This window comes from Girardinichthys multiradiatus, chromosome 23, assembly GCF_021462225.1.
Source record: "Girardinichthys multiradiatus isolate DD_20200921_A chromosome 23, DD_fGirMul_XY1, whole genome shotgun sequence".
NCBI lineage: Eukaryota > Metazoa > Chordata > Actinopteri > Cyprinodontiformes > Goodeidae > Girardinichthys > Girardinichthys multiradiatus.
This window is the reverse complement of record NC_061815.1, coordinates 19,447,724-19,472,106: the sequence shown is the minus strand read 5'-3', so window position 1 is coordinate 19,472,106 and position 24,383 is coordinate 19,447,724. Positions and strand designations below refer to the sequence as shown.

Here is a 24,383-nt window from a genome sequence, read left to right as displayed (position 1 = left end):
TGTTAAAAAGACAAAAACAGGAAAATCATACCATTTGGCAGAAACAAACATCTTTTTAGAGGATGCAAGTTGAAATAAAAAGTAAAGCTGCACCTAAACCAAGTTCACCTTGGTGAAATGGACAGAGGACTCAAATGACAATGTGTTCAGCAAAGCACCAGGGAAAAATCCTAAAGAACTTGATGGTATCTCATTTTGTCTAAATGAAAATGAAGCAGGCCATAAGCTCTGTGCCAGTTTCTGCTGCTGTGTGTACGAGATAAAATTAGCACTTTCTTGCATCATGCGCTGCCAGACGACTTACCTGCTGAGGGTGAGGGTAAGGGAGTCTGTTGCTGCCCTAATCTTGTTTTGTGCTTCCACGTGGGTCATATCCTCGGCATCGGCGTCACAGATGGAGACCACCCAGTCGCCCACCCCGACTCCAGCCTGAGCAGCCTTTCCACCCGGAGTAAGCTGGAGAACAACAACAATTCAGTTCGACAGGGTTATTAGGGCAGGTATAACAGGAAATTACAGTGATCACTCAGGGGAATCAAAACAAAAAACGCTGGGATGCAGAGAGACCTGCAGCTTTGTAGCTACTGAGATCACGCTGTTGATTTAACTTTGACTGGTGTTTTTATTTCTATATTCATTCATACAATTTGGAATTATTGTACTATTGGTGTGTATTAACTTATTAAAGTCTAAGAAAACTAAAGCCTAGACAATTTAATACAATGTAAAATTACATTGACACTAAAATAAATAACAACTACTACTACTACGATTAATGACTTCAATAAATGAATTATTTTTATGTTCCATATGGATTTATGTTTAAACATGTCTCACATGGTATTTCTTTTCTAATAGTCTAATGTTAACATTTCATCATAGGATCGTCTCTACAGGTCAGATTCTGCAAAGAGATCACCTAAAACAATGACACATTGAATGACGACGGATATTACAGAAACATCTTTGAAAAAAAAAATCACAATTCATGCCCACCTGTAATTCACTGCCTAAGAAATATCAATGCACCAATTGATGTTTGCAAACCCCAATTCTGACAGTATGGTTGGGATTGTTACTTTTGTGACTGAACTACAGGTCCTTCTCAAAATATTAGCATATTGTGATAAAGTTCATTATTTTCCATAATGTCATGATGAAAATTTAACATTCATATATTTTAGATTCATTGCACACTAACTGAAATATTTCAGGTCTTTTATTGTCTTAATACGGATGATTTTGGTATACAGCTCATGAAAACCCAAAATTCCTATCTCACAAAATTAGCATATCTTTAAAAGGGTCTCTAAACGAGCTATGAACCTAATCATCTGAATCAACGAGTTAACTCTAAACACCTGCAAAAGATTCCTGAGGCCTTTAAAACTCCCGAGCCTGGTTCATCACTCAAAACCCCAATCATGGGTAAGACTGCCGACCTGACTGCTGTCCAGAAGGCCACTATTGACACCCTCAAGCAAGAGGGTAAGACACAGAAAGACATTTCTGAACGAATAGGCTGTTCCCAGAGTGCTGTATCAAGGCACCTCAGTGGGAAGTCTGTGGGAAGGAAAAAGTGTGGCAGAAAACGCTGCACAACGAGAAGAGGTGACCGGACCCTGAGGAAGATTGTGGAGAAGGGCCGATTCCAGACCTTAGGGGACCTGCGGAAGCAGTGGACTGAGTCTGGAGTAGAAACATCCAGAGCCACCGTGCACAGGCGTGTGCAGGAAATGGGCTACAGGTGCCGCATTCCACAGGTCAAGCCCCTTTTGAACCAGAAACAGCGGCAGAAGCGCCTGACCTGGGCTACAGAGAAGCAGCACTGGACTGTTGCTCAGTGGTCCAAAGTACTTTTTTCGGATGAAAGCAAATTCTGCATGTCATTCGGAAATCAATGTGCCAGAGTCTGGAGGAAGACTGGGGAGAAGGAAATGCCAAAATGCCAGAAGTCCAGAGTCAAGTACCCACAGTCAGTGATGGTCTGGGGTGCCGTGTCAGCTGCTGGTGTTGGTCCACTGTGTTTTATCAAGGGCAGGGTCAATGCAGCTAGCTATCAGGAGATTTTGGAGCACTTCATGCTTCCATCTGCTGAAAAGCTTTATGGAGATGAAGATTTCCTTTTTCAGCACAACCTGGCACCTGCTCACAGTGCCAAAACCACTGGTAAATGGTTTACTGACCATGGTATCACTGTGCTCAATTGGCCTGCCAACTCTCCTGACCTGAACCCCATAGAGAATCTGTGGGATATTGTGAAGAGAACGTTGAGAGACTCAAGACCCAACACTCTGGATGAGCTAAAGGCCGCTATTGAAGCATCCTGGGCCTCCATAAGACCTCAGCAGTGCCACAGGCTGATTGCCTCCATGCCACGCCGCATTGAAGCAGTCATTTATGCAAAAGGATTCCCGACCAAGTATTGAGTGCATAACTGTACATGATTATTTGAAGGTTGACGTTTTTTGTATTAAAAACACTTTTCTTTTATTGATCGGATGAAATATGCTAATTTTGTGAGATAGGAATTTTGGGTTTTCATGAGCTGTATGCCAAAATCATCCGTATTAAGACAATAAAAGACCTAAAATATTTCAGTTAGTGTGCAATGAATCTAAAATATATGAATGTTAAATTTTCATCATTACATTATGGAAAATAATGAACTTTATCACAATATGCTAATATTTTGAGAAGGACCTGTATATTTCCAGCTGGTTAAATGAGAACATTCATAGATGTGTAGGCCACCGCCGACAGTGTGTGAATGGGTGGATGACTGATTGCAGTGTAATTCGCTCTGGGCTCCTCGGACTTGATAAAGCGCTATACAAGTCCAGATCGCTTAATATTTTGCTTAATTTAACTGGTGTGCTGAAGCAGCTTATTTAATAAGGTTTATTGGTAGAGCAGTATTTAGATTTTCTCGAGCTCAGATGTATTGCCATGTATCGCTTCTTCTCACAGTAAATTTCCTGAAAATGTCCATAAACAGGATGAAATAAAATAAATTACAATGCTTGTTTTAAGCCATAGATTCACATTTTTTAAATAAAATTTGTGGACTGTGAAACTGGTTAGAGCATTTTTAACCAGAACATCACCTCTCATAAAAACACATCTGCTGCCATAATGGAGCAAAATGATATGTTCTTAACATTCCTAAGGTGTCAAATCAAACCTCAAAACAGCCTTCGTAATTTAGCGAAGAGTTGCAGTGCTCTAATGTTTGCATCCATCATTGTGAGCAAACATGGGGGTAAAGTTTGAAAAAAAAATTTTATTCAGACAGAACAATCCTCCGGCTTCCCTCCAGTTATCAGGTTGAAACAAAAATCGTTTATCCAAACCACAGCGTAGGAAGTCTGCAACTGTATGACTAACCTCTTACCTGAACACACAACCACCCATTCTGGGTTGAACCTGCTGTAATGTCTGACACCTGATGATTAACTGGAGGAGTCTGTTTGTCTGTTTTACTCAGCAAAACCAGGACAGGCATTATAAGGTCATCATGATGTCATTAGTCAACAGCCTATGATTTACTGCAGATGTGACTGGAGACTGTAAGAGAAATGTTTGACAGCTGCAGACAAGGCCCAGATGTTACCATTAGTCATACCATTAACTCGAGTGATCTGTCCACCTTTTCCCAGTCTGACAGGTAAGCTGCTGAGTGACAAAGGAATGACATCATCCTCTCAGTCTCAGTGGGTGTATTAGTCAAGCGTAGTTTGTTACAACAAGACACAAAGCTATAATGCTTATATACATGTAACACGTATAACCTGGCCTCCTATCCCCTCTAATCCCTCTAATACACAGAGAGGGGAAGCTACGTTGTGAATAACGGGCTGAGTCAGCTTACCCATGCAGCTTCATGATACCCGAGACCTGTGTCAAATACTCCAATAACTAGAGAAAAAAAAAAAAAGTGTGCAGCATCAGATAAGCAAGCAGGAGCCAGGATTTCTGGCAAATAGAAACCCCATTAGGATTACTCTCAAATGCCATGGATCCCTGCAAATGTTAGCTCATCAAAAGCTCAGAGGACTCAGCCGTTCAATCAATAGTTTCCTGTCATGTTCAGCTCACCTAATCACACTTGCTGCTTTGATTGTGAACATGAAACATGAACGTTCACATAAGAGGAGAGGTAATAGGAGACCATAAAAACGATGACAGCTCAGGTCATAAAAAAATAAATACTTGGCTCTCCACAGACGACCACAACAAAACTTCAGCCAGGCTTAAAACACGGAGCTAAATTTGAATGTAGAGATTCCTTAGAGAGGCAATTCTAGTTGCTTTACAAGTTCAAACATCACTTTAATTGCCCTGGATTGGCTATCGCTGGAGGCAATTAGAGGGGTTAAGACATTTTGTTTTGATTTTACAGACAAGTTTAACATTTTACGCATTTGCTTTTTTTTGTTTTTTTTAAATAACTGGGACCCAGATACATGACATGCAGCCTCCCTTACCGATGGCATTATATTCTATTAGGATTTCTTCTGAGATAAATGCAGCTCCCATTTTTCCAGCTTTACTCGACAAGGTTTGAAAATACTTCACTGAGCAGGTATGGGAGTGTTGGTTGTGGGTTAAAACGGATGCAGATGGATACCTACTTGCAATTTTGTGCCAAAACATATTCAACTTCTCACGCATATAACCAAGAATGTTCTAATCACTTCCAATGATGCTGCTTAGCAGTTTTAGCATAGGTGCTAAAAGAAAGAGACCTATAGACACAGATGTTGAAAAATTGCTAAAGTTAACAGAAACAGTAACTAAAAAACACCAGCACCAGTTTAGTGAATCAATCTTTTAAGATTTATGTGTCAAGATTTAAAAAAAAAAAAAAAGTCATGGTTCCAAAAGCACTCAAACTTTCTATGATCATTATGCAGTTTCTGATTCCTTTCAGCCCCATGTTGGAGAAAGAGGGATTTTCAAAGAACTGTTTTGTAACAACAAATCACTCCTACTTTATTTAACCAACAAGAGTTAGCATGTTAGTAAAATAAACTCTTTCCTTGAATCGTCACAGAGAAGGTCCACAATACTTCCCAACAGGAGAAATATACCAATGTTTTGCACTAGTATTGGATTGGTGTCCCGATCAATTCATTTTTGATTCACTGGTTCCAGAGTTTCTGACCACACCCAACTCCTGATCCAGTTTGTTCACCTACCATCTTAAAAATGTATTGAAACACAGCAACGTGTTAAAATAAAGAACAAGAGAAACTCGGTAGCATTTTGCAGCTCTTATAATTTGGTTATTTCTGAAATTGGCAGTAATACAGCTACATTCCCCAATACTAGGGCTGAAACGATTCCTCGAATAATTCGAGTAACTCGATTACTAGAACTCCTCGAGGCAGATTATCGTCTTTGAGGCTTCGTTAAATTCTATACAACTATTCAGCGCACTGCATTACAGCCGTGTGGTTATTTGTGTTGCACAACGCTCTCACTTCCGCTAATGATGATAGCGCACGCCGCTGATACCTGGGACTCCACGTGTGGTTATCAGCTATGAAGGAGACGGTGAGGGGCAAAAAGAAGAGCAGAGTAAATCCTAAGTGTCAAAAGTGTAGGATCATTTTAAACACACAGTCCAGTGTGTACTGAAAAACTGAGGCAGCTAGCACTGTATTCATGTTAAATCATCCAGAAATGGCTGAGCTTTTGTCATTTTGATGTTAAACTTCTGTAGTAAAGGATGGATCTGCAGCTAAAAAAAGTTCCAAGTGTACACTAAATATATGCTATGTTATTGCATTTCAAGCAATAACATGGTGATTTTTGTATTTTCTCTTTCATGTACTTCTATTACTCATAAAATGAGCCTAAGTAGTTAGTTAAATGAAAAATCTGCAGAATGTGCCAATTTTATTTGATCAATTTGCTCAATTAATCGTCAGAATATTTGATAGAATACTCGATTACTAAAATAATTGGTAGCTGCAGCCCTACCCTGTTCTGTGGCTGACATCTCAAGCATCTACATGGTAGATGGTACATGGGTTGAAATTATTTTAAAGTACACATTGAAAATATCTATAGCTGACAAATAGAAGTAAAGAAGTAAAAACAGTGGAGTTTTTGCTTGAGGTTATTATACCATCAGAACCCCACAGGAAGCCATGTCTACCATCTGTACAATGTTTACTTTAGGCATTTTGGAGACCACTGCAGCAGATATATCCAGCAGGACTCTCCTGTAGGAGTAACACAACTAAACATACTAACATGCTGAGTGCTCAGTGATTTCTCTTTTGCATGCATTACTAACATCTAAAAAAGGTACTGTAAAACAAAGACAGAAACTTGTAAGGTCTTCAGATCGCATATTCCATGAATGCGTGTATGTGCGAGCTATGTTGATGGACGCAGACACTTGTACTTCTGGCTCAGGTTCAGAGTGCAGCTGCTCCCTCACTTCAGAAGCAAGCAGTTAAAGTTGCTGTGTTCAGACCTTTCAGGAGGTAAGGAGCGGACAGAAACCCAATACCTGCCTCGTCCTCCCTGCAGGAGTCAATACAGGGAAGGACACTGAAAAACATGCACTTGTTATTGCAACATACTGTACCTCACAAAAAAAACAGGGATTTATCATGGTTGTTAAGGAGGATTGCAAAGTGGACTTCTACACAGACTTTCCATCAAACGACTCAGCCTCGGTTGGATTGGAGGGGAATATTACTTTAGATGTATAACATTAGGGCAGCTGGTAGTGGTGATGAATCCACGTCTCGGTAGATCTACATGCTTCGGCTAACAGTTCATGGCCAGTTTCAAAGCCTTTTGGCAGAGCGCAGCAGCAGAACCTTTTTGGTGTACTATCAAATTTCAAAGCTTTAGCCAACCTTTCAGGATGCATCACACTAAATTCACCTTTGAAGTGCTTTCCTTGAAGCGCACTTATCCCCAGCTCTGCTCGTTTTGGTTAATAATGCACCAAGGTTTATCAAACAGCTGGTGATATACTGGCTGGGCAACTATTCGCCATCTCAATTTTATTCTTTCCACGGCTATTTGGGGGCTCCTTACATCACTCGCAGCACAGCTGATGCAAAGCCATAAATATCACTCCGAGAAATGGAAAACCAAACCTTCAAGTATGTGATCCCCCCTCAACCCTCCATAATGACTGCAGAGGAGCACCTCACACCAACTCACCTTAAAACACAACACATATGTTGGACATGTCCGACAATAAAAAAAAAAAAACCCTGAGACCAACGCAAAGTATAGACTGAATTATTTATGGCCTCTAACAAGGCCTCCTTTCTCACAGTTTTTGCGTGTGTGTCAGAAAAAAAAAGCCTGCCGATAATGAAGCAACAGATGGTCTTCAAGTTAAGACAGAAACACAGTGAAACAGAAACATAAGACTTAATGACAGCTGTAGACATGGATGGGGGGGGGGGCATTTTAACATCTCTCCACCCGCTTATTGCTGTGACATCATTGCCAGTTTCTACCAAACTTTGAAGTCATTGGGGTGGCATGTGTTTGTTGATAGAAACCAGATGGTGCTCACAAGTTATGTGGGGTTATCATAATGTTTACTGAATTGCAATGGCATGGGATCTGGAGCAGAAATGTGGTAAAACCCTCCAAATCAGAAGGGACAGACTTGGCTGAACCAGCTTCACTTCCTTCAATTTTCCTGCCTGTTCTCTTGATACGGGATGTTCCGACAAACATGTAGCGAGAGATAAAGTTGACTTGTACGGATGCCTTTACTCCTAAAGTCACAGAAGTTTCAGGAAATTTACAAGCAAAAAAGGGGGCAGGAAAAAGTGAATGGATCAGGGAAAAGACAGAAGTTAAACTAGAAGCAACAACCAAAAGCTTGCAAGACACAATGTTGGTGGACACATTTAACTGAATGTCCAGCAGAGAGGTGTCCAGATTCTGCCTCAAGGATATCGGTATTTTTTAGCCTGTTCAACTTTTAACCCCAAAGTCGCAAAGCTGCCCCACAGTCCGTGGCTTCCAATTAAGACTAAATTAAAAAAGGGATAATCGAGTGGTTTTAAGGAAGCTGGGCTGCAACTGGTCGCCTACAGTTTCAGTCTAGAATAATTTGATTAAACCTAACCTGAATTATTATACACCTAACAGATGTAATTTAGCACAGTATAATTTATTGAGCTTTTATTCTTTTAACTCTTAAAGTGTTTTTTTGTGAAAAACACAAAGAGGTGCCAGTCATTGGGCGAGGTCAACATAAAAACACACACTCATGACAGGCAGCCATGTGCAGATACACACACACACACACTCACTCTGCCTCTCACCCAAGGACTGCTGGAGATAGGCACCATTCCCCCTGCAACCATGCAAGGATAAGAGGTTATAGACTCTGAATGGATGGATGAAATTAGGGTAATGGGAGGAAATAAACGGTTGAAGGAAGCTGGAGTACCCAGAGAGAACCTGTGCATGCATGGAGAGAATATGCAAACTCCATACAGTAGAACCTAAACCCCACATCACTGACTGGATCATTACAATACTGTTTAGCATTATTTGTTGCAAATGTATCATCCAAACAGAAATAGCTACTTCTGAAAATCAGAGTTTAATAGGCTTGGAAGTAACAAAGGTTCACTCTAGCAATGACTTGGTTGAGATATTTAGCCTCTGTTATGCATGTCCATTAACTTCCTGAAGAAGGCAAAGCTACATAGCCGGTGAAATCCTGTGAAGCGCAAGTAATGCCTACTTATTAAAAACAAACCCCTGATGATCAGGCCCAGTCTCATTATCAACAAAATAACTTGTTGTCCACTCCAAATGTCACAAGGTGTCCTTAATAAAGAGCTTTTATGTAATATTCGACACCAGAACTAAACCGTATCACTGAGCAATAAAGTCCAGGAGAGGAATTTCTCACAGCTTTCAGTACAAAACAAAGAAAACCTCCTGTTTTCAACAGTCACTCCAGTCAGTCAAACGTGGTGCATGTTTTACAGCTGATGGATGACAACACATCCTGCTGAGCTCAAAATCTTATTTTTCCTTGTCCATTCGCATTCACTTAAAAATTATGGCCTTCATTCCTCTGATCTCACTTGGAGACTATTCCTTTGAGATTGGGGGAGTTCGTCATATGGATGGGGAAAATGAGTGGCGAAGACAGACGCAGAAGGGAAGACAACAGGATTGCCTGTTGGCGGCGGCAGGGTGGATATGAGAAAAATGTATGGAATGCTGAGAAAGCACAAGCTCGGTCAGCTCATAGGCGAAGGAAGGAAACAGGCGTTAGGAAAGCTCAGAAACCTCTGAACTCACTCACTCCAGAAAGGTAACAAGACAGAAACACACAAACTTCCAGATCAATGAAAAGTTAATAAGAAATCCAATTTGCAGCGAATCAATTGGAGTCTAAATGATTAAATAAAAAGTGATCCTCGGTTTTATGATCTTCCATTTTTCATATCCAGTCTTAAACGGAGCTAATCATCTTCTAATCTGCAAAAAAAACAAAACACATTGATCTTTCAGGAGTTATTACTTGCAATCTCATTCCCTCACCAAAAAACTAAAAGCCTTTGTCATTTTCCTCCACATGCTCTTTATTTTGTAAAGGCTTTTAACTTAGTCTAGCTTTAGATCGTTATCTCATCTACTGCAAGCCATGAAGAAAAGAAACGGACCACCCACTGAACTCATCTAATGAAAACTCTTTAAGTAAAGGCAGGATTTGTCTTCCTGTTACTAACGGATCCCGTGTAACTAAGATTCATCTCCTGTTGACCAGGACTTTACTGTTCTTTCTTTAATGAAAGCCAAGATAAGAGCCCAGAGTTCCTGTAAGGTAAAGGAGGAGAACGCTGTTGTATGTTTATATAATGCCTTGCTAAAGTACTCTTGCCCATTTCAGACGCCTCGAGTCAGTATTTTGCCGAAACAAATTTTACTACAAGTATTTGGAAGTACGTCCATACCACCCTGGCACATCTAGAACTTTTTGTCCATTCTTCCTTCCAAAACAGCTGAACCTCAGCCAAGTTGGAAGGACAGCATCTGTAAACATTAATTTCCAAAAGGATTTAGGTTTGGACTTTGACTGGGCCATTCTAACACATTAATGTGCTTTTGATCTATACCATTTCACTGTAGCTCTGTCTGTATGTTGTCCTGGTGGAAGGTACACCTTCTCCCCAGTCTCAAGTCTTCGGCAGCCTCTAAAAAGTCTCCTTTGCACCGTATTGTATATAGCACCCCCCGCCCCGTGTAATTAGGTAACTTCTGGCAGCACTGGATTTTATTTCAAGGTGAAGAGGACTGAATACAAATGCATTTCAAACATTCCAGATTTTTTTCTGTAAAATAATTTTAAAACCATCTTTCTTTTATCTTCCACACTACTATTACGTGATACATCATAAAAAAAATCCCAATAAAAAAAACACACCGACATTTATAATGTGACAAATGTGAAAAGATTAAAAGATATATCAAAACTTTAGCGGGGAACCATAACTCCTAAACAAGTGCCTCACTGAAGCAAGAATATTACAACTCCAAACTTAAGAATACAGCTTTATCTTTATGTCATGAACAGAGACTGTAGAAAACTAGCCTGCAGATATTTGTAAGGAGACCACGACAGTCTTCAACAGACAAACCCATCAATATTCAGCCCTGAAGTAAATCTTGACCAGCTGGAGCAGGGATCTGCAACCTTAATCTATTGAACCATTGTTGCCCTCAGTCCAGCTAAAAAGAAAAACTGGTTCAGAGTCGCTAATGTTACATGGTGTTTAGAAAAAAGACGACTTATTCTTTTTTTCCCATTGTGAAAGGCCCACTTGCTTGCAGCTCCAGAGATGCAGGTTGCAGACCCCTGGTCTAGACCAAAATCCCCCCCCAAAAAAATTTGTTTAAATGCAGCTTTTGTCTGAAACCATTCGTCAAATAAGGTTTAGAGAACTGCTTTTGCTTATAAGAGAAACTCTCTGCAGTCAGAAATCCAAAGAAGAACACCAGGTTTTTAACTGAGACAAGCTGGGTAAATACAGGACAGGTACTGACACGAAGGGTGATAACTGCTGCCATCATCGCGGGATTACCTCACCTAAACGCACATCTCTCTACGAGGTGCTACCTGCAGCACAATGCAGACTCTGTTCAATAAAATAATAAAAACACCACATCTGAGCATTGTGCCTTCAGTTCATGTTCTGTTTGGACTAAGAGACAGAGCATCGACATATGGTGTGCCTTCAAATGATCTTTGCAAAAAGGAAATGGCACATACCAAACAAAGCTGACAGTGTAATAATCATCAGTCAACGTTGATATTTATGGATTCTCCTAACTTTAAAAAGGGAGCAATGCAACAATCCGAGTGCGAAAAGGAAAGCCAGATCTCTGTATGAAATAGTTGGCTGCAACCGTGGAATTATTTTATGTGAGCGCGTTCATGTGTGACTGCAAGATCAAGCCTGTACCTTTTGTCAGACAAAGCAGCATTGCACTTATAAGGCCTGGAAAATGGTTGCTGCTCTCATCCACATAAGCACAGGGCATTTGAAACTTAATTCTGAGGAACAAAGGCGATCTAACACGGAGTGTGCAAAGTATTTTGGGACAGATGACAGCATGCTCTTGTGATCAGTAAGTACCAGTCGTACAAAACCTCCTAAAACTGAAGCACAGTCTGCACACAATACCTATTGTGAGAGTGAGAAAGGATATCCATGTGCTCTCTGGACACTAAAATGAGGTAATTCTCACTGAAGATTTTCTGTTAATCGGCCTCAAAATCAAACAGGAGCTCAGGGGAAGCATACAAGGCTGTCCTAGTGTGATCATTAATGCAAAACATCAAGCAAATTCCTGAGACCTCAGTGAACACAAACAAAGAGAAACATTTATTTCTTACTCTTGACACAGTGAGAGGCATGCTGAAGTCCTTGCCTCCCTGCAGCCTGAAGCCCCACGGCGCTGGGCCGCTGAGGGTAACGGTGTACATGTTCATAGCCTTGAGGAAGACAGAAAAGGACATGTTTAAATTAGCAAGAAACCCGTGAAAAGCTTTACAAGGACATGCATCCTTTCCTGCTTTGTCCAAGTGTTTTTGCTCTGGATGTTGGGTAACTCTTTCTAAAACGAACTTCTCAGGACAAAAACAAAAAACAGACCGAGAAGAAAAGCAATTCCCATCAAGTTTTTTTTCTTGTACAATGCTTGAACTTTGAGCGGGTAACTATGGTCAAAAATGTTAGAAATTTGTCTCACAATGAAGAACGGAAACTCCTTTCGCACCTCTTCGAAGTTAAGGTGCATTCAACTTGTACTCAGAGTTTCTGAGTGAATGCATGCTAACCACAGCTTGAAAAATCTTTTTTTAGATCTGACCTGCTGATTATTTGAGAGAAATTGGTTTTGAATGTTAATTAAAAGCATTACAAGATGAACAACATCAATGCATCGCAGCATTCAGCTATGCTCCAAATTACTCTTATGCACGTCAGATTTCTATTTTCACTCAACTAGGACATTTGTTAATCATGAGAAAAGTATAGTTTAATAGATAACCATCTATTGGTTTCTATGTACATTTTATGATATGTCAAAAATCCTTTTATACTCTAACATTCAGTGGAAAAAAACTTTATTGGCATTACAGCAATTAAACCCTTCTTACAATTGCTGATCAGCGTCTTGAATGTTTTTACTGGGATGAGCTTTAAGTCCGAGGTTGGAAGGCCTCCTTGCCAACACCCTAATCTTTAGGTCTCTCCACTGATACTCTATCAGAGGCCGGTCTGAGTCACTCCAAAACTTTAATATCACTTCCAGTCAAAAGAAACATGCTGGGAAAATTAAAAGATAACTTCAAACCTAAATCTGCAAGGGATATGAGTAATTTTGGGCCTAACTGTATGAAAACTAACCTTTATCAGATGTTTTACTGGTCAATTAATTGGTGAGTTTCTAGAATAATGTATTTGTGCTTCTGGCGGTTTGTAACTCAAAACCAGTGGCCCACAGAGTACAGTTCAATTTTAATTTGTGAGCATGTCTTTTTGTTTTACTGTAGGAATGTATAAAATGGGGAGAGAAAGTATATGGACTTGTATTGGTTGGCCTGGTTAGTAAGGCAAAAATGAGCAGTTCCTACTGGTTTTCTAACTTGGAACTAAAACTGTCTCAGCTCTTGTGTTACTACATGCCTAAAACACTGCTCTAACCTTTGAGACAAATTGAAAAACCAACACTTCTGGTAATATTCCTATAAAGTTATGAGTCATCTTGCAGGAAAACCCTATCATCAGCATATTTTCGCAGTGGAAGCTGCATCTGGGCCTTTACTGAGCCTTCGCATGAAAGATTTTTATGTAAAAGATCATTTTGAATTTAAAAAAAGTTTTTATTACAGCATAAAATCCACTGGCATAGCAAACATCAAGGACAATAATGTCCAGCTTTTCCTTTCCAATAATGATTTCCAGTTTTCTTTGACATCTGACCCTGCCAATTTTGACCGATTTTCAGACTATAAACTATAGAGAAATATGTGCTGCTTCTGGTTCTTTGATAGGAGTGGTAATTTTGAATCCAACAGAAAATGCAGGAATAAAATCTCAACTTTTACATCAAAGCACATGTTCCAAACCTTTATCAGACTTTTTATCTAAGTCAAAAAGTGCATTGAAGTGCCTGCTGTTGGATGATGCGTTTAAAGGCCAAAATGATGGAAGCCTTTAGTTTTGATGTGTTAAATGAATTAATATTTGAACTGCCAACCAATGGAAAATTGGTCAGTTCCGATCTCCCGCTAATTAATTGATGAACCTTTGTCCATCACATCAATCGACCCCTCATTTTAAAGGGCGAAAACAGGGAACCCGACATTTTATGAAACGTCATAAAACGCTGGCTAACTTCCCCTTCACATCTAAACCTGCTTCAGTAATTTAGTCTTGTTTTGACACATTAAAATACTAAAAAGAAGAGAGCTTTAGCTCTTACAACTAAAAACACAACAAAATACATCTAAGACGGCCATTATAAGAGTTAAAGCCAACTTTCAGACAGTCACTCGCTCTCACTGTGACCGGAACACTGACCTCTGTACAAGCAGCCCTACGCCACTGTTTGGTCTTACTCCTTCTCTTCCCAAATCTTACCAGGTACCATTATTCTTCCTGACACACGTCAATCCAACCAAGAGGGCGCCATGGCAGCTTACCTTATTCACGAGGGGCCAGCTGATAGCCCAAACCTGGGAGAAAAGCTGGGGAGTCAGTGATCTGGGGCGAGGAGATTGTGCCTACCCCCGATGCTGCGTGTGACACAGGCGAGTCTTAGCCTCTACTCAATCCTCAGAGGCTATATAAGGAATGTAAAACTACACCAAACTATTTCAGCCCAACACCCACATGAGTCACAGGGAGGGAGGGGGGTGAGGAGGGGTTGCAGGAGGAGGACTGGGAGAGGTAATGTCAACTGCCTTAAAGTTTTGGCAAAGGCCCTCTACATAAACTTCTTTTCCGCTTTTCTTCTGAAACTGCACTTGAGAATCAGCAGACAGCCACAAGTGGAATAAAACTAATTAGAGAGTGCATTTCTTCCTACAAGGTCTGAGATACATCACAAGCAAACTAGCAATTACATTTCAACCATCAACTTCTTAAAGCAAAATGGGCAACTTGGTGAAACTGAAACAATATCAGGTGGAAATGCAGCGATCCAGCTTTTCTCCACCAATGTTCATCTCTAGTTTTCTTGAAGGTCCAACCTGCCGATTCTGATTTGACAGCTCAGAAAATATATTTTTCAAAAGGACTATAATTCATAAAAGAGACAAATCTCCTAAAGGCTGATGGAAGTATGAGCTCTAAATCCAACAAAAAATTACAAGATCATCCCTGTTTTTGCATTAAAGCATATTAAATTCAGTACATTTGTACAGCACCAAGGCACAACAACTGTCAACTTGTGGCACTTTATAACACAAACCCATCCAAATCATGCACACACAATCAGATCAATCCAGTTTATTAAAAACTCAAGAAGTTCATCATAGTTCATTCTTTTATAGACCAAAAATATTGTGAGTGATTCATTTTGATACAATTTAACAAATTGGCTGAAAGAAATAAATCTGATTTTAGTGTTTGTTTTTTGATCAAATTTGTTCTGCTGATCACAGACCAAGAGAAGAATGGCTGATTTTAACCTCTGATCTATTTGTTTGGTGCATCCCTAATTTTAGGACTTTTTAATTGTTTAATTGCTTGTGCATGACTGAAACTAGAGTTTCTAGATTCCAACATAAATTTCAACTGCAAATACCTGAGTTGGTATTTCCAAACACTGCGTATCAACACAGATGACCACAGTAACATCCAGGTAACACAGGTAACATTTCGTACGTCATATCAGCACATTGTAAAGTGGTAATTCAGTTGTTAAACAGGCTATTTAAAACGCCTGTGTTCGTTAAAAGCAACCCTGTGTAAAAAGCTAAACGCATCAGGCAAACCTAATCATATCCTATTATTCACCATTTATAATGTTATCCTATTATATAATGTTACATTATTTCTGGAAGTTGTATCTTTGTTTTAATGAACGTAAATCGGTCTGAGGCTCACGCAGGGAGTTTATATAGCTCCGTTTCAAATGGTTTTAAGAGAAGTGCTTATTAAAGACCAGGCTGTGCAGACTCAGATGGGTACACACACAACAGCGGAGGAAGTTGGACGGCGGAAAAAAAAAAAAAACAACAACTACAAAACCTCTTGAAGTCAGAAGAACTCCTAATAACCAGGCAAAACCATAAAAGCTCATTAAATAGCACAACACACCCCGCAGTCACTAAAGCTGCGACTGAATGTTGCTTTAAAAGTTACGTCGCGCAGAATTAGAGACATTTGAGTAAACTCACCTCTCGTCCCTCCTTGTGTTCGCCAGACATGACGAGGAAGAGTTGCGAGCGATGAAGAACAAAGTCAGTTTGACGTCAACTTTGTGGTTTTCCTCAGAACGGAGGTCAAGAAGCCGCTGCGAGTCCTCCTCCTGCTGAGCGACGAGTTCAGTCCCTCGACGTCTTTCCAGCAGAGCCAACGTGTGACGTCACGCGGGTCCATACGGAAGAGGCCGCGTGCACACCCAGAGCCTGTTACGCTCGTCACAGGTGTTGCAATGGAGCAATTAGAGCAACACCTCAGGCAGGTTTTCAGTTGTTGACTACAGGTGTGACGGCAGATGAAACTGATTTGTGGAGAAACCGGAACTGAATGAATGGTCCTGCAACGTTAAAACCTCCAACTTTAATGTATTTTCTTGGGATTGTATGATAGATCAACACAAAGTAAGACATAATTATGAAGTGGAAGGGAAATAAGAGATAGTTTTCGATTTAGTTTTTTTTTTTTACAAGTAAAAATCAGAAAACTGTGACAACTGTTTTCTGCCCGTTCATCGTGCTCATCCTAAAAAAAAAATCCAGCGCCACCAATTGCTTTTAGAGATTACCTAATTAGCGAATAATGCACATTTGATCCAGCTTTTCTGTGGTCTCGGAGGTTTGTTAGAAAACAGTGAACAAAAAGCTTCTCGAAGACCCATAAACTCATCAGTGATCAAGTTGGGGAGACGTTCAAAACAGGGTTGGGCTATCATATAAGATCTGAAGCTTAGAACCTCTCACAGGCCATTGCTCAATCCATCATCCAAACATGAAAAAGTATTGCAGAACTGCAAACTTTCTAAGAAATGGCCTGAAGTAGCCAAGAAGCCGTTGGTAATTCTGGAGGAGCTCCAGATATCTATCGCTCAGGTAGAGGAATTTGTAGACACAACATCTATTAGTCTAAGTGAATCTTTCCTTTATGAAAGAATGGCTAGGAAAATGCCATAAAAGGTCTCATTTTAATTTTGTCCTAAACCATGTAGAGGAAACGTGGAAGAAGATGCTCTGGTCGAGTGGAACCAAAATTAGACTTTGTAAGTCTACAGGCAAACTATTACGTGTTGCGGAAACCCAACACCGTACAAGCATAGAAACCACGCTATCAGCGGGTGTGTTTTTTTATTTATTTTTATCTATAAAGGAATTCTTGGGCCTCTTCCAACATATTTATGCTCATTTCTATGTAGGAAACTCAACCATTAAGATCTATCATCTCAGGACATTATCTTGATGCCAGTCCTAGAAGTCAGAACTGAAAGTGAATTCATCAGGGGCCTCCTATAAATGCTTTTAACAGACCATAGATCTAAAATGTTTATATTTCTTTCCTGACAATGTGAATAAAATTAAATGATTTTATATTGTTTAAAATTGAAGATTTAAAGGAGGTGCCCCAAATCAAGTTCTGCTCAATGAGTTTTTCTTCTCAAAGTTATGTTTATCTTTGGATAAATTTTAAAAGAAAATGCTGTGCAATTTAACTTTATTGCAAAGACTTAAAAAAACTGACTGTGTAACACGGTTTTAAACAGTAACACATTGTTGCATATTAAACAAGTGCTTTAAATCATGCCTCTGATTTCCAGTGTGGGAAAGGTAACGAGACATCTACAAAATGTAAGCATCGCTACAAAACAGGGTTTTTATCTAAATATGGTTTTCTAAAAATATCAGATTAGAACTAGCTTAAAAAGTTAAATGAAAATTTGTGGATGGAAATTGACCGTGGATATAAAAAGTCAACACAACGCAAAACAGGTGTATTCATACAGTTATACCTGCTAGTTTTGGTGTAACTCATTACCTCAAAATAACTATTTAAAACACTGGAAATTGTGCTCGCCTGTTGCAGTTTATGGTAATAACTTGTGGTCAGTTCCTGGTTCTGCCAGCAGATGGAGACAAAGGACAACCAAACGGAGCATTCCTCGTGGCGATGCCCTTCTTCCATCATCATCTTCATCACAGTGGATGAACAAGTGGAGAAAGCCTTTATTGTTTGTTATAGGCGGGTTGGTTGAAGTCTCCATTACCTGGAGCAGCGTTTTTGGAACAGCGGAATCTAGTGTAACGAGTTTTTTTTATTTTTTATTTTGGAGTCTTCAACGTCAGCCAGCTAAACCGTCTAGCCTCAGTTAAACCTGCACTTTTTTGTGTATTATGGCCGACAACGGGGCGCACCATGCCGAAGAGGACCCTGCGGCCGCTTTCCTGGCCCAACAGGAAAGTGAGATAGCGGGGATCGAGAACGACGGCGAGGGTTTTGGGGCGCTGGAAGGAGCGGACGAGGTGCAGCCTTCCCAGATGGCCAACTACGGTAAGTTTGGGGTTGAACTAACATCCGCTTGACGCTAGCAAGCTAATGAGAAAACTGGCTAATCTGCTCCCCAGAAGCTGCCAGGAAATGATGCAGGTTCGAGAATAAATAATGACCCAACAACATACGTTCGTACTAACATAACTGGCTGGCAGGGGGGGTGTGTGAATGCTATTCATTAACACGGTGGCTACAGCTCTTAAAAGACAAAACCTAACAAAGCGCTAGCTTGTTAGCATTAGCCTAGCTGGTAGGAGTGCGCTTGTTTAGCTCACCTGCTCCGCGCGGTTTGTTTGTAATTAGAATGAGCTTTCTCCTAATGTTTTTAAACTACACACTTTTATTAAAAATCGATCATAACTGACAGAAACAAAAGACCATGACATTATCAATGGGTAATAATGTTTGTATAACTCATCCAGTAATTAAAACACAGTTCTTTGGCCCATTATAATTTGGCATAAAACGGAGTTGTAGCCCAATGTCAGCTCTTTCAGTGAAATCATAAACAATAAAGTGTTAATCTAAACTTCATTGAAAGCAACATTTTGCATCCAAAAAAACCATTTACTGTCATTAATATGGTATATTGTATCTTATTTTGTCAGTAGGGCATCCCGTCTTTGTTTTTGTTTCTGTTTCTTTTGAATCATGACTGGTCAGGTTCTGGGGCTTAAAGAAGAATGAATGAGACGGAATATTTCTCCTTATGATGAGCACAATACATTTCTGTTTTAAATATGATTTCAAAATCAAAGACAAAGTATGCTAAATAGACAGCATCTAGATCTTTACAGCACATCTTCCACTCCACTATGAACCTTGACCTCTGGGGTGGGTCTGGTGCTTTCCAGGGTGCTGGACAGTCACTTTGGCTACACTTAATGGTAACAAAGCTGATTGATTCACTTCATGTATACTGAAATAGCTTTAATCTGTTGAGTATTTGAAAGCACTTTGAGGTTTTTGCAGAAGGCTTAAAACGCTAGAAGTGCAATGGTTTGGCAGCTGACAGAAACAGCGGAGAGATGCAGCATCAAGTTGAAGTCCGACTCAACACGACGATGGTCACAGTTTTTTTTTTTTTGTCACTTTCAAAATTTCGGTGGATCAGCGGAAGTAAATAAGTCGGATTTACTGAGAGAATCACAACCTAACGAAGTCTGTTAAAAGCAATAATACTTAGAATATGAAGAAACCAGAGAACTAAGACATGCAGTTGTATTTTTAAACAGTTTAAAGTATCGTGGGACAACGATCAATCTTAGTTAAGTTTGCTAATCACCTTTTACAAACAAGCATTGTACAGAAAACCAATACAATGGCTATTCAAATTAAGCACCGGCAAAGAGGGTAAAATAATACATGATGAAATAAAACATTCAGCAGAAAGCCTATTTAAGCAGGGTCAACTATGGACAGTCAGCTAAACGTAGCTGCAGAGGTAGACTGTGCCATAGCCTTGGTGCCGTGGAGAGAAATGTTCTTTTTCTCTTAAGTCTGGCGCTGAACAACTAAGGCTCCAACTAAAGTGAACTAAAACAGTGGTAGCTAAGGCCGTGTGGTATTTGTTTGGGCATTTGATGGTGATAGTGATGCAGTGCAGGACTGTAGGGCGTTTAACTGAAGCAGAGAAGCAATGTCAGTGATGTGGTCGTTTTTTTCATGGTGTTGAAAGGGTAGTGAGGTATATAATATAGGGAAATATCTGTTATCAGCCATAACAGCGATATTAATATCGGATGTGGATATTGGCCTGAATTTTGATATCGGTGCATCCCTACTAAAAGTTGTTAATTGCTGCAAAGATTCAGGGTCTGTATGATTACATCAACAGTTTGAATCATCTCTTGCTTCACTGCCATTTTTGTCTGTGGTTTATTTATAAATGTTTTTACATTTTTTTCTTTTTAATCTTCCATATTTATGTGTATTTGAATGCCACTTGGTAGTTTTCCTTTGATCAACTCTGACCGGAGATGGGCTGGCGAAATCTGCCAAACAAAAAATCACCCCTAAAAAAAAACACTGAGAACTCAGTTCTTTGATTCACTTAGTTTAGAAAACTCTGATAAAGCTTAGGTATGTTCTTTGGTACAAGAATGGGTACCGTTGCATAAAATCTTCATTTTCTGGTGGGTTCAAAACATAAAATCTATTGTCACAGAATCAGACGTGTCACAGTTGATATTTCACACCTGAAAATCCTGTCTTGTTTGCCAGCGAATCAGCAGAGACGAGCGCAGTGCCCAAACAGGTGCAGCAGCATTTCTAAGGTCTTCACGGTTTCCAGAACAAAGTTGAGACGAGCGCAGTTAGAGCGGACAGGCGGTGAAGCTACAGCAGACTGGATGAAAGGGTTACTGAAAAACTCCTAGAAGTTGGTTTTAACTTTAAACTTGTGTGTCTCTAATCATTATGTTTGATGACTTTGAAGACGAGCCTGCAACGCTGAATGGAGACTTGTTCCAGGTGAGGTTCTTCCTGTTTCTCAAGTTACAAAAATAAATCTGTTTATGAGTGTGTGGTTCATCTGAATCCTATCTAAATAGCACTCTAACTCTGGGTTTTGTGGATGATCTGATGGATGCCTTATAATGCTGCTGTTTGATCCAAAGGAGTCTAATGGCCCAACAGACAGCTATGCAGCCATCGCCCATGTGGACATCCAGAGGCAGGAACCAGAAAGTTTGCGCAAGTGGAGGGAGGAGCAGAAGACTCGCCTCGAAGCATTAGGTAGTAAAAGATTTGGGTCATCAGTTATACAAATTTGCCCTTTTTTTCATTTGAAGCTGAAATAGGCTTTGATTGATTTGATTGGATGTCCAGCGATGTAAAAAAGTCAGAGATCTTATAAGCTTGGCCTCATTTTTGAACTCTTGTATAAATCATGATATTTTTGGTCGTTTTACCGTGTAAAAAAGACTCGGCTTCCAAGGCAGCAGAGGCAGAGTGGAGGGAGAAAGCCAAGAAGGAGCTGGAGGACTGGCACGTACACCAGAACGAGCAGATGGAGAAGAACAAGGCCAACAACAGGTGAGATAGACCAACATTTCACCAGTTTACACGTAGAGATGTCCTGATCACTACATTAAATATGGTTGATTCAGCTTTAATGGGCTGTTTTATTTGGGAGAACTATTCAAAAATGTTCTTAAAGTCTGTTTTAAGATGGAAGAAAGGACTTTGAGGCCACAGAGGCATTGGGTCTACGTTTCTAAACACTGTATATATATTGTCAAATTACAGCATCAATGTTAAATATGGATTGATTCATTTCTTTAAGAACTGTTTTGCTACCACCAGAATGTTGGTTTATGTCTTTCGTTCACTCGTTCAAGCTAACTAGATCTTTTCTCACCACTTTCCAGCAGACTCTGTCCAAGTCTGGCACGGTATCACTCTGCATCTGTTAGCTCTAGTGTCTTTTTTTTTTTCTTCTTCTTCTTCAGAGCCCTGAGAAATAATCCTCCGATGAGATAATAATCCAGAGCTGTCCTGTCAAGTTAAAAAAAAAAAAAAAAGCCTGGAACAAAAAACAGTAAATTTTTCAGACAGATTCCAGAGAGCAGATTTTTCATCCAAGCTACCACCACCAGGGTGGTCTCATCTTCCAAGCTCAACTAGCAGATTTATTTGTTTTGGACTATTTTAAACTCCCATGTCATCAGAGTTTTCTCTCAGTGCTTCTAAATCACAGCCTAACATTGCTCTGCTTGTTGTTTTGACATTAAAACTGTTCTCCTCTCTCCTTCTTTCCTCCTGCTTTCTGGGCCTTGCCTGTGCACTAGGATTGCTGACAAGGCTTTCTACAAACAGCCCAACTCTGATGTTATAGGCTTTGTGTACGTTTGGAGTTTTATGCTTTTGAATGTTGTACGCTCTGCCTCCCTTTTACCTGATGCATGCCTCCCTGCAACCTTTAGGTCTTAGTCGGTTTGTAAAGTCCGATTTCCGTACGTCTGTGTTTATGACCAGTTCAGATGTCTGCAGTTCATTCCTAATTAGAAGTGTCAAGGTGCAAAATTATCCATACCTCTTTTTCACATTTTGTCGCATTGCAACCAAAAACATGTGTTTTTAAAAACTAAAGTGAGGTTTGTCTTTGTATTATTTCTATTTGGGTCTGGGCTTTGACTGGACCGTTCCAACACAGAAATATTTTTTCACCTGACCTCTTTCGTTGCAGCTGAATGTGTCTTGCAGCTTATCACAGGTTTTCTTTATATTCCAAGCGAGTTGGAAATATTGGCTGCTTCTCTGATTATTGCTTTAATTAGTGGGCCTGTCAGTTTAGGTGGACGGCCAGGTTTTGGTAGGTTTGGAGCTAAGAGTTGCTTTCCATTTTCAGATAACGGATTGAACAGCGCGGTTCTATGACTCCACCCTGCTTTAAACAACTCTGCTCTTTGTTCTCTAAGAAACCCCTGAGGCACTCGCAGAACAGATGTTTAGAGTAACAATAAGTTTCACACAACGTTATTCTGATTTTTGTTTGCGAAACATTTTTAAACCCTTGTATCCTTTCTCTGACTTGACAATTACACACTACTTTTTGAAAGTCTATCACGTAAAATCCAGGTGAAAGACCTTAAAGTTTATGGTTGTAATGTGATAAAATGTTGCAAAAAGAAATCATGAATTCTTCTGCAAGGCACTGTAAATGAAGAGGCCAGCGGTTTTAGCTTGCATCGTGTGATTGAACTAAAGTAGATGAGATGTTTTAAACTTCTTCCCCACATATTCTCATTTGTCTCACCCTCGCTGCAACCTGCAGAGCATCCGAGGAGGCCTTCCTGGCAGAGAGCGACAGCGACAGTCCAGGATCCGAATGGGAGCGAGTGGCTCGCCTGTGTGACTTCAATCCCAAAACCAGCAAGCAGGCGAAGGATGTTTCCCGAATGCGCTCGGTTCTCATCTCTCTAAAACAGACACCTTTAGTCCGCTAACAGTGTTTCAGGGAATGGTCTTAATAATATTGCCTTTTCAGTTTTAACGACACTTTTTTTCCATAAGAATTCTTGACATGTTTAACCTTTTAAAAACTTCCTGCCTTTCTTGATGCCTATATATTGATTTACTTTACCCGAGGCTCCTGACGGATTGCTCTGTTACCTTTCTGGCGTGTCTGCTTTAAAGTCACTGTACTGAAGAAAATACTGTTACTGCAAGTTGTTTTATTTTCTCCTCTATCTTATTTTAGGTCAAATTTATTGTTTCTAGCAACATTTTTGAACGCCCAGTTTTTATTTGTTCTTTAAATTACCATTTTGGTCAAACACTTAACTGAATGCGAACTAGATTGTATCCATCTATGCCTCTCATCAGTTTATAACCATAAAACATAATTGCTCCCGTTATTTTGCATGAATTATTAAGGTTTTAGGTAGCGAACATGTTTCTTTTTTTCACAAATAAGCTTGTGGCCTTTCTGATCTCGCTTTTACTCCCTTTAGAGTATTAAGCCAGATAGTTTTCTCATCAATCGGGCAAATTTGTTTGCAAAATAAAATAAAAGTTAAAGACTCAACCAAAGACTTCTGCTACCGTCTGAATTGAGAAATTAAAATTTGCACTTTGTTTTTTGTTTCACTGATTTTTCTTTCCATCTTCTTGGTGTTACACCAGCACATTAAAAACGTTTTAAATACAGATATTCATCTCAACAGTGATGTCTGCACATTGTTCACACGTTGCCTATTTGGACATAATGGATATTAAAACGCTGAATGTTTAAAGAGACGTGGAAAATAGAAACGGTGGAATTTTCAGATCACTTCATTTAACTTTAAATATTTCCCTGCTGAGCTTGTTGCCATTTCATAAAGCTTGGAGATGATCACATGAATAAACTTGTGTGTTGCCCTGTTTCTCTTGCATGTTGTCACGCATTTTTTTGGGGACATTATTTAGCATTTAAAGCATAAAGGATTAAGGTTAAATCCTTACTTGAAAAAGGGTTCAAGGCAACTTTATAACTGAAGGTTAAAGTGCTGTGAACAAGTATTTGCCCCCTTGCAGATTCCTTGTTTTGAATTTTTGTTTTTGCATTTAATGTCTTAGATCACATTAAACATCAAAAAGATAACCCAGTAAATACAAATTGCA

The 24,383-nt window shown here is 39.7% G+C and overlaps 2 protein-coding genes across 8 annotated transcripts in view; one reads left to right on the top strand and one right to left on the bottom strand.

Moving 5' to 3' along the window:
• The window catches only part of pdlim7 (PDZ and LIM domain 7), a 44,393-nt gene extending 28,269 nt beyond the window's left edge, over positions 1–16,124 (bottom strand). Inside the window, exons 1-3 of one of the 4 annotated variants that reach the window (XM_047353525.1) lie at positions 15,932–16,108; positions 11,918–12,016; positions 305–456 (exon numbers count right to left, since the gene is read on the bottom strand). In XM_047353525.1, the coding sequence (XP_047209481.1) occupies positions 305–456; positions 11,918–12,016; positions 15,932–15,961 (281 nt within the window). In that variant the 5' untranslated portion in view covers positions 15,962–16,108. Of the gene's footprint in view, positions 1–304; positions 457–11,917; positions 12,017–14,108; positions 14,387–15,931 lie in introns of those variants that run through there. The other 3 variants (XM_047353526.1, XM_047353527.1, XM_047353528.1) reach the window with 3 other exon arrangements.
• Positions 16,125–17,867: 1,743 nt separating this feature from the next.
• cltb (clathrin, light chain B) lies at positions 17,868–24,145 on the top strand. Of its 4 annotated transcripts, none has more exons than XM_047353530.1 (6): positions 17,868–18,275; positions 20,713–20,747; positions 20,894–21,011; positions 21,200–21,311; positions 22,067–22,120; positions 23,053–24,145. In XM_047353530.1, exons 1-6 carry the CDS (start codon positions 18,119–18,121, stop codon positions 23,222–23,224), a joined length of 648 nt encoding a protein of 215 aa, XP_047209486.1. In that variant the 5' UTR covers positions 17,868–18,118; the 3' UTR covers positions 23,225–24,145. The 4 variants fall into 4 exon arrangements, with proteins under 4 accessions (XP_047209486.1, XP_047209488.1, XP_047209487.1 ...); XM_047353532.1 differs by lacking the exon at positions 22,067–22,120 and adding an exon at positions 21,650–21,670; XM_047353531.1 differs by lacking the exon at positions 22,067–22,120 and adding an exon at positions 21,647–21,670.
• Positions 24,146–24,383: the final 238 nt, after the last annotated feature.